General features: G+C 46.6%; 1 protein-coding gene across 4 annotated transcripts in view; it reads left to right on the plus strand.

The window, feature by feature from the left end:
* Positions 1-16,831, plus strand: part of FOXN3 (forkhead box N3) — a 222,166-nt gene that overhangs the window by 70,398 nt on the left and 134,937 nt on the right. For 3 of the 4 annotated variants that reach the window (XM_064512204.1, XM_064512205.1, XM_064512206.1), the window contains exon 2: positions 11,958-12,514. In XM_064512204.1, the coding sequence (XP_064368274.1) occupies positions 11,972-12,514 (543 nt within the window). In that variant the 5' untranslated portion in view covers positions 11,958-11,971. Of the gene's footprint in view, positions 1-8,950; positions 9,250-11,957; positions 12,515-16,831 lie in introns of those variants that run through there. The other variant, XM_064512203.1, reaches the window with a different exon arrangement.

Raw genomic sequence — 16,831 nt, forward strand, 5'->3', positions numbered from 1 at the left:
GGGCGGTGGGTGCAGGAGGCGCCTCCGCTCCCCGCCAGGGATGGGGGAGCTGAACTGCGCTTGCCAGACAGGTTGGTGGGGTCCGGCATGTGACACTGTTTCCAAGCAGCCCGTTGCCAACACCCTTCAGCTATGAGCAGCTCAGGAATCTCGTCAGGTGGACAGCTTTTGATAAGTTGAGACTTGCATGCTATGCGGTGTAGATTGCTCTGTTGCTGTCCCGGTGCTTGCTGGGGGGGGGGAGGTGGGGTTTTTTTTCATCTTTTCATCATTTTACGAAGCAGTACTAACAGGGCAACAGGGATTCGATGTGTCTGCCTGGTAAATTCGGAATCCTGGATGTAAACAAATGAAGACTAATCATACCGTTGTCGGTAGGTGGTAAAGTCCTTTCCTTTAAGCAGGACAAACAAAAGTTCGTATACTGCTTAGCTATAACATTTCGAGTTTGGAAGAGAAAGAATGCTTAGTTAAAACTGCAATTATTATTTCCTCTGGGGTAGAGAAAAAGCCAGAAAGAATTTATGAAATTTCTGTGCTAACTCCTTTTTTCCCCCCTCATATTTAGATATCAATATTATGTTCGTTTATGTCTCCCGTACTTTACAGACTACCTCGTCTTATATCTTAAATTAGTTGGTATAGTGATTGCACTTTAACTATGTAATTCCTAGCTTTCACTTTTATCTAGTTGTTTTTGACCTTTGGAATTGGGTTGTGTAACTGCAGGTGTGAGTAATTTTTTTTCCACTAAAGATGAGACATGTGTCATACAAGACAGTAAATGTCTTTAATGCCACTTTGTAATTGCTAGTTCAGTGTGTCACAAGTTACTAAACTGTAACTTCTAAATTTTGTGAGCGATTTACCTGGCAAAGCAGAGTACTATTTGAAGAGAGCCAGTGCCTATTCCAGACACTTCAGCAGCAAACAGCACTGCTTACGCTGGGAATGCTGAACTGTATAGCCTGTCTCTTTATTTCATGCTAAACAGGATAACAAAAGTATTCATAGAAAAGGGATATTTCTAAACATAGCAAAAACTTTTTCATTCCAGCACCTAGAATATAAAAATATTTTTAACATCCTCTGTTTTCATTTTGGCACAAATCATAAATGTTCATAGAAATATCAATAAACAGACTCTGGAGATGGGTTACTCCTCATTAAAAATGCATGTGCAGTTGTGTTCTTATTTCTTTAGACCTGGGCTTCATTTTGAGGTCAGACTTTAACTTCTGAAGAATATAATTTAAAGCTATTTATAGCACTTCGTGATTACCTGTAACTACTAATGACAAAAAACGGGCAACAGAGAAATAAATATGTAACAGCTGCAGCTGCTTTGACTATATTAAGGGTAGTAAAAAAATAGATCTGAGCATCAGAGGGAGTTTGACGATGGGGCAGAACCAAGTAAAGTGTCTGTCTGATTGTGGGGAGTTTTACAGGCAGAGTGTGGACGACGCAGGAGGCTCCAGATCCCTGTATTTAAAGTTTACTTTGCTGTTTGTCTTGAGTGGGGTCAGTGTTGTAGTGAATAATTTATAGGCAGCATGAATGAGCTCATTAGTCACCTTTTCAGAGCTTAAATGAGTTTTGTGGTTGTCATTACATGGGCCTTCTGTTCAACGGCACAGCAAAATGACAGTTTGGCAGTTGGCTGGCTTGTAGCAGGACAGCCCGTCTCCTTTCACGCCTGGATTTGCTTTTGTGCTCTATTGAAACTCCCATTCTATTGCCCAGTGCTGGTCCAGTAACTTCCAGGAGTTTCTCCAGTGATAGCTTTTTTATTATTTTTATTTTTGGTTATATGTGAGGTTTGGTTTCATACTGTGATGTTTTCACGTTGTATTTCTTTTATTGCATTATGGAAAATGCTGAAAATGAATAAATAAAGCCATATGCATGCATGAAAACAATAAACATTACTTTTTTCCTCTAACATGCTTCAAAATTTTGTCATATCCATAGCAATTTTTGTCTCTGATCATTCAGATGCTTATGGGAGTGCTGGACAGTAATGGGACTAACTGGACCTTAGAAGTAAACATGACCATAAATGTTTACAGGACATGGGGTTTAAAGGAGAGAAAAAATAAAAAACCAACATTTTTTTGTACTACTTTGGCTCTCAAGGCCCAGTTTATCTTTGTGGCTGTGAGAAACCTGTTGGATGAGAAAGTTGGCAAAAATCAATGAGGTGTCAGATGCCCTGTATCTACCAGATCACTTCAGCTGTTAGCTGAGGTTACTTGTTGCCAAAAAGACTGGAGTAGTGCCAAGAGACCCAGCGTAAATGAATGCTCCAGTAGGTAAGTCAGCCTGTAATCAGAAGGATTTTCTGTTGCAGTGGAGAGGCCAGAAGCTACTCACATGGAAACCCACCTAACAGAGCATTATTTCAACAGCCAGGGGCTAATTCTCTTGCCATAGCCGGCAACAGCAGTTTCTGCTGGGATGTGGGTAAATTCAGCTGTTTTTTCTGTGCCAGCTCCCCCACTTCCTTCCCAAATCTTGCTTATCTGCTGTGCCTGGCAGCTGCTCTCCTGTTCAGCCTTGCAGCCCGCTTGCCCTGTAGCTGTGCAGAGGAGCACAGGCTGTCGCAGGGACTTTCTGCAGATGCTACTGTCTTTTCTGCCTTCTCCTGTCGCTCCTTCCTCTGCAGCTTTGCATTGGTTTCCATTCCACTCACTGGTGCATTTGGTAGGCTGGTACATAGTACTAAAAACACATCAAAGATAAAAGCCTGCTTAATCTTTTTCTGACACTCACAACTTGCTTGTTTACCAACCCGGCAGCCTCACAGCATCTCTCTCGGACACAGCTGTAAGTGGGCCTTGCTTGTGCTTCGCCGCTGCATCACGTCGTAGAGGCTCTCCTCACCGTGTCCGCGTTGGGACATGCTGGGAAAATCTGGACCTGCGTCTCGCAGGGTTTCCTCTGGGAACAGTGTTCGGGAAACGCACAGGAAGAGTAATGCTGGGTGACAAGCAGAGGAGAGCACCCGGGAATATCCTGTTGTACAAAGAGCTGGCAATCAAGCTGGGAATCAATACAGTCACGGCTAGGAAAGCCACATGGTGCAAGCAAATGGTCAGAGGAGAATAATCACCTACCGGCTTACAGCACTAGTGATGGCAAGTCATGTTTAGTGTCAGTGTCTGAGATCCTCTCCTTTACCAGATCTGAACACAAACCTCGCTACCTCTGAGGTCCTGTTGGGAGTTAATTTTGCATGTATAGATACACAGAGAAAGGACAAAATCATGAAGCCCTTGGTGAAAGGACCAGTTTGTATTCAGGAAAACTGAGGCGGGATTTGAGCTGTTGTCCAGAAAGAGTTTTGCCTTCGTTTTAGAGACTCTATTTGGCAAAACCACTTAGGAACTTTATAACAGAACTTAGTGTCCTCATTACGGTGTTCCCCAAAGCTTGTGATCTTTATTTCTGTGCAGTGGTGGCTGTTGCTTTTCATCCACCCTCCTTAGAAGAATAAAAATTCCGTTGATTTCTGGTTCTGCTGATTACACGGCATATTTCACTTCAGCTGCCAAATGGTGAATATGAACGTTAAGATAACTCCAGGCCAACTTTTGCTGCCTTACACCTGTACAACAGACAGCAGAGTCCAGGCACCGAACTCCAGAAAATAGAAGTCTTTCTGATAGTGGTTTCTACAATCATTTGCAGTCATTTACCAGCTATGTTAGGTTAAGTGTGATTTTTAGACCAATATAGCCAAGCTAGCAGAAAACTCCAGTATGTTTATTCCAGCAACATTTTGCTTCCTGCTGGCTGGGCTGCTAAAATAAGCCCCACTGGCAGAAGCTTCCCTTTACCAGTATAAGCTAAGTTTCTGCTTGGGATGCTAGTATGTTGGTATAGTTACAATGGTAAAGCATCTCTCATACAGATCTGGTTTAATAAATGTATGTAGGACAAACTAGCATGCATGATATTCTCCTCCCACCACACTCATGTACAGAAACAGGCTTGCTGGTAGTTTGTCAGCTGTATATAATTTTAGTGCTAAGTTACACTCATTTTCTTAGAAGCTGCAAGCAGGTGTTACTACAATAACATCGTAAATGTGCATGCATTATTTTATAAAGGAACTGTTTCATGAAAACTCTGGATTTTATTATAAGAAATTCATTATATTTTAGTCTGTGAAACAGAAATGCTGTAGATATTTTTTGTTTCCTCTCACCTCTGGCAAAGCTTCATATTGCTCTTCTCTGTGATTCAGTTCTATTTCTGTTGCGTTTCCCCAGTTGGGGCAAATGAGAACTTGAGGGATAACTAAATGAAAGGTTGGGAAAATATTCTCTACCTTCAATTCCATGTGTTTCAGGTGAATAAACCAAAGACAGGCCTCCTATGAGTAAGTTGGAGTAAGCTTGGTCTTCGTTGCATGTACAGCTTTTATTTGTAGCTAGTGCTTGAAGGTGGGAAAAAAAAAGGGAAGGATGTGCTTGTGAAAGACACGGGGCGCAAAGGCAGGGTGCACCTGCAGCTGGAGCAGCTGTGAGCAGGGCTGCTGCTCTCGCAGGAGCAAGGCACCACTCATGGGCCGGTTCGTGGTGTTACCTCTGCAAGAAGCAGAGACTCCAGCTGAATTCCTGTGGGAATTCACATGCAGCTGTTTTTCTGCCCCAAAATTGGGTATGGTGCAAACAACAAAAACAGGTTGGCCTGTTGTGGTTAAAAATAAAGAAGTGGTGATATTGCAGGCTCTGTATGAGGCCATTTATAGATATTATATCGGTGAGAGTTTTGACTATCTGCTTCTGGGATGAGAAGAGTCAGTTGTAGATGGGGGAGATTGAGAGGTTCACATGTATTTAAATGACTTGTGGTGAAGAAAAAGAGGAAATGCCAAGCATTAGTCGTGGCCTGAAGGAAGAGACAAAGTCTGCAGAGTAGTAACTGGAGAGGAATGCTGGTAACAGGAATTGTGAAAGAGGAAACAAGAGCAAACGCATAGTGTATTCATTTTTAAATTTTATTTATTTATTTTTAATAGTGCTCCAAGGTGTTCAAGGTGCTTCCACTCCATACAAGACTAGATCCATTGCCCCGGAGAAAACAGAAATTGAGAGATGGCAAGACTGTTAGGGGAAGCCAGTCGTTCCGCATGCAGGGAGAGTGGAAACAAAGTGGGATGGGCAGTGTACAGTGTTATGAGCCTGGGGTGTCTCCTGCTGTGAGACATTGATCAGACAGATCACAAGGAGTTCAGGCAGCAGCCCTGTCCACCTCTGTCTGTGGAAGGTACCTTGCACAACAGGACATTTTTCAGAATTGGAAGCTTTTTGGGTACAGCTGCATGTCAAATTCTGTATCATAATGAGCAAGCTTAGTTAGCAAGCTTCCAGCAGACCTTGGGGAGGAGAGTTGTCTCTCATGTGGAAAGGATAAACATTGACAAGGATGGCAGTCAATGCGGACACTATATCTAGAGATCAGGTTAGGAATGGGGATAAGATGAGGATAAGCAGTGTGAGTCTGTTGAATGGTGAAAATGGAGGGGTCAAAGGGCAGAAAGTAGAAATATTTAGCAAGGTCATGTGACATGTCCATAATCCTAGGAAAGGAAGATGTTGTCAGCAGAGATGAAGGTGGAGGGGGTAGATGAGCTTTGGAGAGATGGTAGAGAGCCTGTGACCCTTGCCGTGCTCATTTTGTAACAGGGGCATGTAGGAGGCTATCAGAGATTCCAATCTAGAGGAGGATAAGAGATAAAGGAATATAGAGAGATGGCTGGAAATCCTCATTAAATAAGATACTGAAACATCTGCAGTTGGTATTCTGAAATCTGAGTGGAAAGATTAGACTGTTGTATATTAGCCCACAAGGCTAAAGTGCAGCTCTGCACTGTTGGTACTTCTAATCGGTCTTCAGTACTATGTATACCTTGGTCTCAAGGTACAAACAGTTTTCATCTGTCAGTGCTGCAAATCTCTTGCCAAGTGAGTTGGTATTAGTCCTGTCTTCGAAATGGGGAAGTCAACACCCTGGTGAATTTGATGGCTTGCCTAAGATTATAGTGAGCTACTGATGGCCGTACATTGGATGTTCGGATGCTGCTTTAATCTCTAAACCAGCACGTAATGATTTTTCAGTGGTACTGTGTGAGACTCTTTTCTTTCTTAAATTAGTTAAGTATTCCAGTAAAGACTCAGAAGCAGCTAGGGGACACTGTCTTCCCAAGAGGTAAGATGCTAGAGTTCCCCTCACCGGTGGTGTTTTGCTGCTGTGCAAGTCAGCGGCTCCAGTTTACCGCTGAGCTCAGAAGTCAGCGGGAGCCAGCGTGGCGCTGCCTTGCGCTGCTGCCTCTCGCAGGATGCCCCAGCTCTCAGCCCTGTGCCAGCTGCCCGACATGGCACGCAGGATCTCTCCACCTGCTCACCAAGGCAGCTGTGTCACCAGCTGTTGACCCCTGCACTCGATCATACTGGCTTTTCTGTGCGCACTTCAGATGTCTCAGACTGGTCCTTCATTATAGTCCTTACGGCTTGCTCTGGGGAAGGATTTTGACCTGGCACAGAAAAGGTACAAAATTCTGATCTTCTTCTCACCAGTGCCAACGGGGAATTTTGCCACTAATTTTGAACAGAACTGAGCTGTGTATCTGAATAGGATACATACATAATGAGATATTGTTCAAGATGTAATATCCTTTGTATACTGCTGCTGCAGCTCATGAGGCTTCTCCTTTCTCGCTTCAGAAATACTCGTTAGCGGAATTCTTCTTGGAATACTAAGGTACTTGACTTTTACAAGTGATGATAAATGTGATAAACCTCCTTGCTTGCTGATAAAGAGACATGTGGCTTCACTAAGAAAAAAAACATCTGAAGCATTTGAAGTAAATTCAGGTGGGTGGAGTTAGGACTTGGTAATTTAGTTTGGGTTTAAAACAAAATGGCTATGAGATAAGAACTGTGTAAACTAATGGTCTGCTGACTATTTTAGTGCTAGTACGGTTGCAGGGCATGTTACCAGTGGGTGACAATGGTCTTCCCCCCTCTGATAGGTGTTCTTTTCATTCTTAAATCCAGCTGCTGGCAAGTCTGTTTGAAAGTATGCAAGAATGTGAAATAGCAGTTCACTGGGTAGGGGAGGGAAAGCTATCGGCAGAAGAAGGCCTTAGTGAGTTATGACAGGAATTTGTAGTTTGAGAGAATAAATGAAACACTTTTCATCCCTCTGCTTTGGGAACTAAATAGTTGCCACTCTCCTGTCTAAAAATGTTATAGAAATTAAGAGGTACCCAATGCCTTAGAAAATGACTAACTGCAGATAGGGAAATAGAACTGAAAACAGTGGTTATCCTTGTTAAGCAGGATAATGTTGATTCTGTGGGCCAGCACAGAATTCCTGCAAAGTCTTCAGCCTGCTATCTTAATTTTTACAAATAAAATCACTAAAATGCTTGTTGGCTTAGGGCTAATTTCTGCATCCAGGGTTGCCCTGGAAAGGATCTACTAATATACCTGTATTTCTAACCAGCGTTACATTGTTTAAACATTTCTACAGCAGACTGAAAGGAAAATTAATTTTAAAGTGTGCTAAATCTGCAAGCCTTGTTTACCCAGAGTGGAAAATCCTTGATTTTCTGTGGCTCAGCTATGAAACAATTTATTGCACTTGCATTAAAGGTGGACAGCTGTATCTTAATTAAGTGCTGTGAAACACTGAACTATTTGAAATCAAGTGTGTCGCATACAGGAGCCTGTACCTTTAACTGCTGTCTAGACTGGGCAACTTCATTTTTGTTTTTAAATCAAGTTAGTTCACTCCAATCAATTTAACTGAACTGATGGCAAGGGTTTTTTAATCAAGTTAATACTAATTATGTCAAGATACATTAACGGGGGAGAAAATGCACCATTTTTCCTAATCTAAACCAGGCCTTATTTTAAAGAAAATTTCTTAGTCTAAAAGGAAGGAACTGTTTTCCTCTGGAGCTGCCGCGGCTCTCTGCAACTGAGCTCTTCACCGCACCGTGTGACGACAGACCCGCAGCAGAGGGCTGCGGTACACCAGGTTGGCAGAAGGGACACCCTGTCTCCAGACTCCCCTCCGTTGTCCCGCGTGTGTCCCCTTGGTTATGCTGCACACCTATCTGTGGGACCTGGGTCCTGCGTAAGTTAGCAACATCTGCGGATGGACGTGCTTCAAAGTGTGGAGGGTGTTTCTGTTACCCTCTGCCGGTGGAGCCTGCGCTGCTCTGAATTTTGTGCCGTTTGTGGGCTTGCAGGTTTTATGCCGTTGTGCAGGAGCCGATGGCCTGCTGGAGGCACCCAGGGGTACGGGGCAGGCCCGGCCTGCGGCGGGGGAAGATGCCTCCCCTTGGCCCTGGGGACAGGCAGGGCTCGGATACACCGATCTTTGGGCATCTCTTGTCCCCTCGTGCCTGCAGTGATGCCCGTGTGGGGTTGCAGTGGCCGTGTGGGGTTGTGAGGGCCCTGTGGGGTTGCGATGGCCCTGTGGGGATTTTCGCAGCTTCGGCCCGGACCGGTTGGGCAGGGCCTCCTTTGAGCACGGGGAAGCGCTGTGGGCAACGCTCTGCAGGCGCCGCCGCCGCCGGCCCGGGGAGCAGCTCCCTCGGGCGAGGAGGGTCCGGCCGGCGCTGAGCCCCGGGCCTGGGCCCCGGCCCGCGGCGGCTTCCCGGCCCGCGCCCGCTCCCGCCCGCGGCGGCGCACTTCCCCCGCCGCTCCCGCGCTCCCGCAGCCGCGCTGGGCGCCGCGGCGGACGGCGGCCCGGCCCGCGCAGGCTGTGCTCGGCGGCGGCCCCGAGGCGGGGGCCGGGCCCGGGGCGCCCCGCGGCCTGTGGCGAGGGGCCGCGCCGGCAGCGCCGCTGCCCTCCCCCCCGCCCGGCGGCGGCGGCGGCGGCGGCGGCGGCCGCCCTCCCTTCCGCGGCTTCTGCCGTCTCGGCTGGCCCAGCCCACGTTTTCCCTCTCTCCCCTCCTCCCTGGTCATGTGTCGCCTTTTTTGTTTGCAGTGGAAACAATTTCTCGCTCTTCGGCTCGCGCCGCGGCGAACCGCTGCCCGTCGGGAGCGCGGGGCGGGCGGGGGCGGGCGGCGGCCGGGCCCATGCTGGCGGCGGAGCCGCCTGCGCCGGGAGCCCTGCGGCGCCCTGCCGGCTCGGGCTGAGCCGCGGCGCGCCATGCCCGGCCCCGTCGGAGGAAAGTTTGCGCGATAGCCATGGAGGGGCCGCGCTGAGGCCGCCCCCCGCCAGGTGAGGTGCTGCCGTTGGCGGGGATTGCGCAAGGCGCCGCCGGGGGGTGCGCCGCGCCGCCACGCAACTTGCCGCGAGTTGCTGCGCGGCCGCGGCGCCCCGGACCCGCTCCGCTCCGCTCCGGCGGCCGGCGGGGCCCGGCCCGCAGCGCCGCGGGGCCGAGCCGTTGGGGCGTACCGCGCGGCGCTCGCGGGGCACGGACTTTAGGGCACGCGTGTGTGCGGAGAGGTGGGGACCGGCGCGCCGCGGTGCCCGGGCGGGGCGGGCGGCGCGGCGGGGGTGCCGGCGCGGTGCCCCCGGAGCGGCGCGGCGCGGCGGGGCCCGCGGCAGGTTCGTGACACCCGGCCGGCATTGGAGGTATGCGCGCTGCCAGCGACGCGCGGCCGCGCCGGAGCAGTGTCTCCGTCTCCTAGCAACGCCATTGATTGGCTGCGGCGGCGGCCAATGGGCGCCCTCCTCCCCCCCCCCCGGTGACAAGTACGGTGGGAGCGCTGCGCCGAGCCCGCCGCCGCGCGGGGGTGGGGGGGCGGTCCGGTCCGGTCCGGTCCGGCAGGGGTCCCGCCGCCGCGTCCCCGCCGCCGGGTGCGGGAGGGCGGCCGGGCGCGTGGTGGCGGCGCGCGCGGGAGCCGCCGCTCCCCCCCCGGCGCTCCGGCTCCGCGGCGGCGGCGGCCCCCGGCGCGGGCAGGCGGGTGTGAAGGCGCTCGGCGGCTATTTACATATCTGGTGGAGCAACCTTAATTGGCAGCAGATTAAAAACGTTCGCTTAACTGCGGCTCTCATGTGATCCAGCGTTTCTTTGTCTAAGAATGGCGAATAACTATATATGCCAAATTCCTCTTTATCCCCCCGCCCCGGTCAAATAATGGAAAACTCCTGGGCCGCGGCTGCGGAAAAGTTGCTGGGGCGCCGGGCCGGGCCTGGAGCCCCGGGGCGGGCGGTGCTGGCACCGGTGGGGACTTCTGCCTAAAGAGCAAATAAATAAATAAATAAAAGCGTGGTACGGTACGGCCCTTCGGGAGGATACTGGCAAATAAGCAAATTAAACAGAAAGAGAGCAGCAGGTTGTCATAGCAACAGTGCAATTAAATTACTTTACTGTCAGCCATCATGTAATTCCCCTGCTCGGGAGCTCGCGGGACAGAACTTCCCTTGGGAGCCGGGCTGGCTCCGCGGGACGGGTGAGCCCTGCCCGCGCCCCGCAGCGCGGTGCCGGCCGCCGCTTCCCACCCGCACCCGCCCGGCCTGCCGGGGCTTGTGTCTGTCTGGTGTCTTTTCCCCTTCCAGGTTCTTGTCCGTCGAAAACCGCAAGCGGTGGCTGATCTTGTTGGGTGATTGTGTGTAGCAACGTGCTTGGAAGTTCTGCGCGCTTCTGTTTTAATAACGGCTGCTTTTGTTTAAAGTATTTATAGAAAGAGCTGAAGTGGCTTTTCTTTTTTATTTACCCCCTTTGTAGCATCTAAAATATGGTCTGTCTTTTCTCTTTCCCAGAGTGGCTGCCTTCTCTTCTATTTTTTTTTTTTTTTATAGATATGTGTCTTATTCTGCTGCTACCTATAATTTTTTGCTTTCATTACCAGGATTAAGTGTGTGACTATATGACTTTCAAATGCACCTTCACCAGCCCCCTGGATACAGGGAATCTTTTTGCTCTTGTTCAACACTTCTACAGGCGGCTTCATAGTTTTGAAATTCATTATTAACTCTTACCAGTTTTTATTTCACTGCTTTTCACCTCTCCAGACCTCAATTCTTTCAGACTTTTCTTTTATGACGGGAAAACTAAGGGAATACCTTTCCTCCTTCTGAAGTGGGGTTGTTTGACTCCTATCTGCTTCTGTTGATTTGCAGACAACTTCTGAAGGACTGAGTCCTTCTGACTGCTATTGATCACACCTACCCCTTGGGGCCTGCTAGCCCGGTATCCTCGGCAGCTCACCAGGCTTCTCCTAGGTCACTGCTAAGTATCATAACATTCGTTCCGGACTCTATTTTTCACCATGTTCGAAACACATTTCAGCTTATGTTAAAATCTTCTCTGTTTACATACATTTTTAAAGTGCTCTATTCCTCTGGCGCTTGCTTCCCTCTGTCTTGGCCCTGGTCCCAAAACTACTGTGTGTTGCTTTCCCTCTTCCCTCCTCCCACCCTTTCTGTTTTTGAAGTTCTGCTGTAACTTTTGAGTTTTGTTGCAACTGTGACTATAGTTAGATTTGGTGCTTGTCTGCCTGCGCCTTTAGCCAGAGTGACTTTAATCACAGTGCTGGTGTATTGTCCTCTAAAGTGAAACAGCTGAACTTAATCTGAATCAATTTGCCTTAAGCTCCTTTATTTTCTTTTTTTTTTTAAGTTTATATGCTTATTAAAGTGGTATGATTGGCGTATTCAATGATTTGATACACATATTCATCATTAAAGGAATGTGTCTTTAGGATTTCCTGTATGGGGCTTCGAGTACGTGTGGAATTGAGGCATATCAGGATTATAGTATTATTCCATTGACTGAAATTTCTTTCCTTTTCCTGGCTTTAGATTATTTTACTCAACATTTGTGGATGAGCGTTTTTGCAAGTCTGTCATTTTTAATATAAATCACAAAAGGCTGAGTTACTGGTTGGGGAAAAGCTGTAAAAATGTTACGCTGTAGGTTTTTGTGAGCTAACTTTTTTTTCCTCTTTCTTTTTCCTCTTACTTCGGATTTGCGATCCTAGGAGTCTCTGTCTAAATGGGTCCAGTCATGCCTCCCAGTAAGAAGCCAGAGGGCTCAGGAATTAGCGTTCCCAGCGGACTGAGCCAGCGTTACCAAGATAGTGATTTATCAAAGGCACTTCACGATGATGAGGACCTAGATTTCTCTTTGCCTGCCATCAGATTAGATAAAGGGGCCATGGAAGATGAAGAACTAACTAATTTGAACTGGTTACACGAAAGCAAGAACTTGCTGAAAAGCTTTGGGGACTCGGTCTTAAGAAGCGTTAGCCCAGTTCAGGACATTGGTGATGACACGCCACCGTCTCCTGCTCACTCTGACATGCCCTACGATGCCAAGCAGAACCCCAACTGCAAACCTCCTTATTCCTTTAGCTGCCTCATATTTATGGCCATCGAGGACTCGCCAACCAAAAGACTGCCTGTAAAGGATATATACAACTGGATCTTGGAACACTTTCCGTATTTTGCAAATGCACCCACTGGATGGAAAAATTCTGTGAGACATAATCTATCCTTGAATAAGTGTTTTAAGAAAGTGGACAAAGACAGAAGTCAGGTAAGTTTGGAACTGTGGAAATGTATCTGGCTCTGATAAATTCACCTGCTAATTCTAGAATGTGTTCACGATGGTAAAATGCAGAATATGCAGTGTGCTGTCCCTGGTAATGTAGTTCATTATATTCAGAGAGCCAACATTTCTTTAGCATGGCTCATTCTGATTTTATTAAATTCATTGTCTAGACATCTGTAAGAAAGTACTTTGTGTGTGTGTTTTTTCTTTCCCCCCCAGCTGGTGTCTTCATGCATAGTGGTTAAATATTGTTTTTAGTTATCATGCTGTGGTAATGGTTTCCAGCTATACTAGATGAATGTAATCATGTTATAAATAGGCTGCTTGCTGTTCTTGGCTTATACAAATGTATAGTGAAAGGGTATGCCTTATGTAAGAGTCCATCTCTCTTTCCCTGGTCTGTGTTGTAATCTGATTTCTTTTCTTTTCTGTTTTTTTTTTATTTTTATTTTTTTAACAAATAGAAGTAGTTTTGAATTCTGATGTTGAAGCTTCATTCTGTGTATTCAAAAATACCTTGTTTCAGGCAGGTTTTAGAGAAACTCTCCAAACAGAGGAGAGAAACCTTTGATCAAAGGTGAAAGTTACCATCCACTGGAAACTCTGTTGTTCCCTCTCTGGGCTTAGGCAGCTTCTGCAAATAGTGTGGTGGCAGGAGTCTGGGGAACAGATTTTTGCTTTCAGGTCTCTGTTATTGTTGCCTGGTTTCGTTGCTGGATCTTCAGCTGCAGCTGCAGGAAGAGGCTGTGTGTGAGGGAATGGGGAAATGAACCCAGCAGTGGAGGCAGCGCTTTGCATAACCTTCTCTTGCATAAATCTGTCTGGGAGCAGTTATCAGTTTCCAAGGGGGACAGTCTTCAGAAGCAGGGGTCTGGATGAATCTGTGGCAAAGTATGAGCAAACTGAGAAAAATATCAACCTGCAGATTAATTTCACAGTCCTTCTCGCAGGTTAGTGAAATAAATAGCAGGTAAAATCACATCACTGACTGCATTTCTCTAAAATTGGCTGAAGATCAGAAAGCGAATGCTTTCTTCTGACTGAAACAATAGATGAACTCGACTTTTGAATTTCAGTGAATTAAATGTGATTGTCTTGTAACTGGTTACCCTGAAACTAGACTTCTGCTGGTGGTGCTGTTCTCCCTGTTTTGGGTGTGATTTAACTTTAAATGCTGTGGAATAGAAGCTAAAGTAAATCTGGAGGAAGAATCCTATGTTACCCTAAACTAACAGCTTTTCTTTTCAGATTACTTTTATATCTCTGGAGAGCTACTTTTTTAAACGATCGACTTGGATTTTTTTTTTTTTTTTTTGAAGTGTCATTCCTTAAAATCCACCATCCAGATTTTGGAGATCACACACTGTGTGTTGGTATTTTTTATAAATTAGCTTCTATGAATGATTGTGTATGAGATTATAAAACCAGTTCCTGAACTGGATCTTGTTTTGTGTAAATCGGAGTCTTAAATTCTTGTTTGGAGCTGAGACAATAATAAGTGCGACACCAGGCTTCTATGATCCGATCCCAGACCATAAGAAACCTTAACAATACATTTAAAAAAACCAAAATATTGTAACTGGCAAGGCATGTGTTTAACGTTGCCATTTGTGTTTTGTTCTATCCCTCTTCCTCTGTTTACAAGTTGACTATTTAGATTACAATTTCCTTCCTATGAGGAACTTGTCTTCATGTATTCCTGTCGTATCCAGCAGTCTTTGGAGATCATGTGAGCAATACCATGAAGCACTTGTCCACAGGGAAGTGAAGAAACACGATGTATGACTGGTCACCTACATCTAGAGTCCATGATTAGAGCCGTGGTTGCGTAGCTAATGAGGTGTGGTGGAAGTCCTTGCCTGTATAAATAACAAGGCGAGGTTTTTCTCTTTCCTGGAAAAGCCCGGGCTGTGAGACACAATTTCTTCCATCCACCTGTGTTCCTCAGCTCCTAATAGCTACCCAGTAACGCTTCTGGTAACTGGTATTAAGGTAATGGCGATGAGAATCGCAAACTTGCGTACAGCCAGCTCTCTTAAATACTCTGCTGGTTTTTTTCCTCTTGTGTCCTAGGCCAGGAGAGGTGGCGGATGGGGAGCTGAGCGCAGAGCTGGCGCTCAGTTAGGATTGTTGAATCAGGTGCCTGACAGCTAATTGCAGACTTGGAAAGCAGCAAACTTTACCTAGTAGCTTTAAAAATACAGAGTGGCTCACCCCTCTGCCCCTTCAGAGTTGATTTGAGTATCTCACAGTGAGCACCTAAATTGTTCAGAAGTAAACCAGAGATGCCGTCTGGATTTATATGTTCACAGCGGGGATCTGAGGGAGGGGAAGGGAAGCACTATCCTATATAACACATTATTCCGTGACAAATCTTCCAGTCTGTAGCCAGACTCAGCAAATTGCTGGTTTGGAACCGCTTTGATGCAGAAAAGGCATTTAGCAAATAAGCAAGTCCTAAAATGTTAACAAGATAGGCTCTGAAACATGTACAGTATGGGGGGAAGGAGTTAATCGGTGTTGGGAATTGCAGGCATTTGCTAGTTGATGTGTGTTGACACATTGTGAAAAGCTAGAAGCTTTTCCTCTCATAGTTGTGCTTTCCAGGGTTTGTTTGTATAGTCTTTTAGCAATCGTTTTTCTAAAAAAAGTTCTGCTGAACACTTAATTCTTTTTTGAATTCCCTCAGCATAGTGGCTCTCAGTCTTGGCTTCCACTAGTTTATATTCATGGGGCTAAATATGTAGTTAATAGTATGCAGCTTTTTATGTATGCGTATGAGTGCTTGCATTTCCTGTTGTGAGATCCTTGTAGCAGAAAAGACCTACAAACTGCATCACATCAGGTTTCAGCTTGCCTCTTCTGATGTTTTTAGGTCTGATGTGTGGAATGCTGGGAAAAGACATTTTTCTCCCAGGATTTGTTTATATATTGCTGCTATTCCTGAATGATAGACTTCAACTGCAGCACCATCGGGCGTACCTGGCAGCCCTACAAAGTGTCTATTCATGTAACTTTGCTGTGCGGCTGATCTCTTGGAGCGAGATAGAGAGAAGGGCTGAGGAAGGGAAAACGCTGAGCCCTCGACAGAACAAACTTATTTGCATTTAGCTCAGCAGTTTAATAATAGTTGGCCAGAGTATAAAGTATCACATGATGGGAAGTATAAGAGGAGTTCCCTGGCTTTGTTTATACTGCTGGACCTGTGAATTCAGTCATTCAGATTAATCCTATTGTGAACATAAAGATTTAAATGTCCTCCAGTGTATGTCCCATTTAGTACAACGCGTTAGCCCATGACTTTTCTGACTTCCCTACCATCTGGTCCTTGGCTATAGAGAGGAATTTTTCTTGTATATGTGTCTCCATAGCAACGAGTTTGCAGTTGATATGGAAAGTAAGCAGTTGCCCTAGCAACGGAGTTACTGATGTGGCAGCTTCTCTGCTTGCAGGGAAAGGGCTAAGCTAGTTCAGACGCATTATGTAGGTTTGCTGTAATTATAGCTGCGCCCACTAGCTGCTGTAGCTAAGGGTCTGCTGAAAAAATTTGTTTTAAGCCCTATTTTTTTCCACTTGAAGATTCATATTATTTGCATAGGGATTCCTGTTTTGAACAAAGGCTGGTAAGACTGTATTTTCAGGGCATGTGGTATGCGTATGCCTTTAATGAATGCAAACTTTCTCAGTCATTATTATCAAATAAGTGGATGAGGGGAATGAATGCTTGACGTTGTTGGCTTCTTTTTATACTTTCTAGTCTCTGTTAAAGGCACAGAGTCATAAAAGCCAGGACTCTTGTCCCGTGCACCTTTCTGCTATTCTGACGTCCTTTCCCTGGTCCGTGCTTTTTAGACATCCACCCTATCAAGGGGGTTCCTCATTGTGTCTGTTGTGTTGTCTGAGAAAGGGAGACGCACACACGCTCCTGACTGTGTGCACCCTGAAGACATTCAAGACTCTTAAAGGTTTGTTTGGCACTTGTGCTGAGGGACATCTTAATAAAAATGTAATGAGGGTAAGGGATATGTTTATGGCAATGGGAGAATAAAATTCTCCTCACTTGATGTAGAAGTTATTCTTAGAAGTACGTGGTCCATAACTGGGTCATGGAGATCCAGCCAGGCTCCTCCTCTGTCTGGAGCAGGCTCGGAGATCTGAGGACTCCTTAGCAGTCCTAGGGCTCTGAGAGAGCCCGCTTCAAAGTTGTCCTTGTCTCGTGTGCTGCCTTCCCGGAGCCTTTCTCACCGGCCCCTGTGCAAGAGCCGATCGTGGGGGAATCCCTGCAGGAAGGACCCCGGCGCA

Source organism: Dromaius novaehollandiae, chromosome 5, assembly GCF_036370855.1.
Source record: "Dromaius novaehollandiae isolate bDroNov1 chromosome 5, bDroNov1.hap1, whole genome shotgun sequence".
NCBI classification, from domain to species: domain Eukaryota; kingdom Metazoa; phylum Chordata; class Aves; order Casuariiformes; family Dromaiidae; genus Dromaius; species Dromaius novaehollandiae.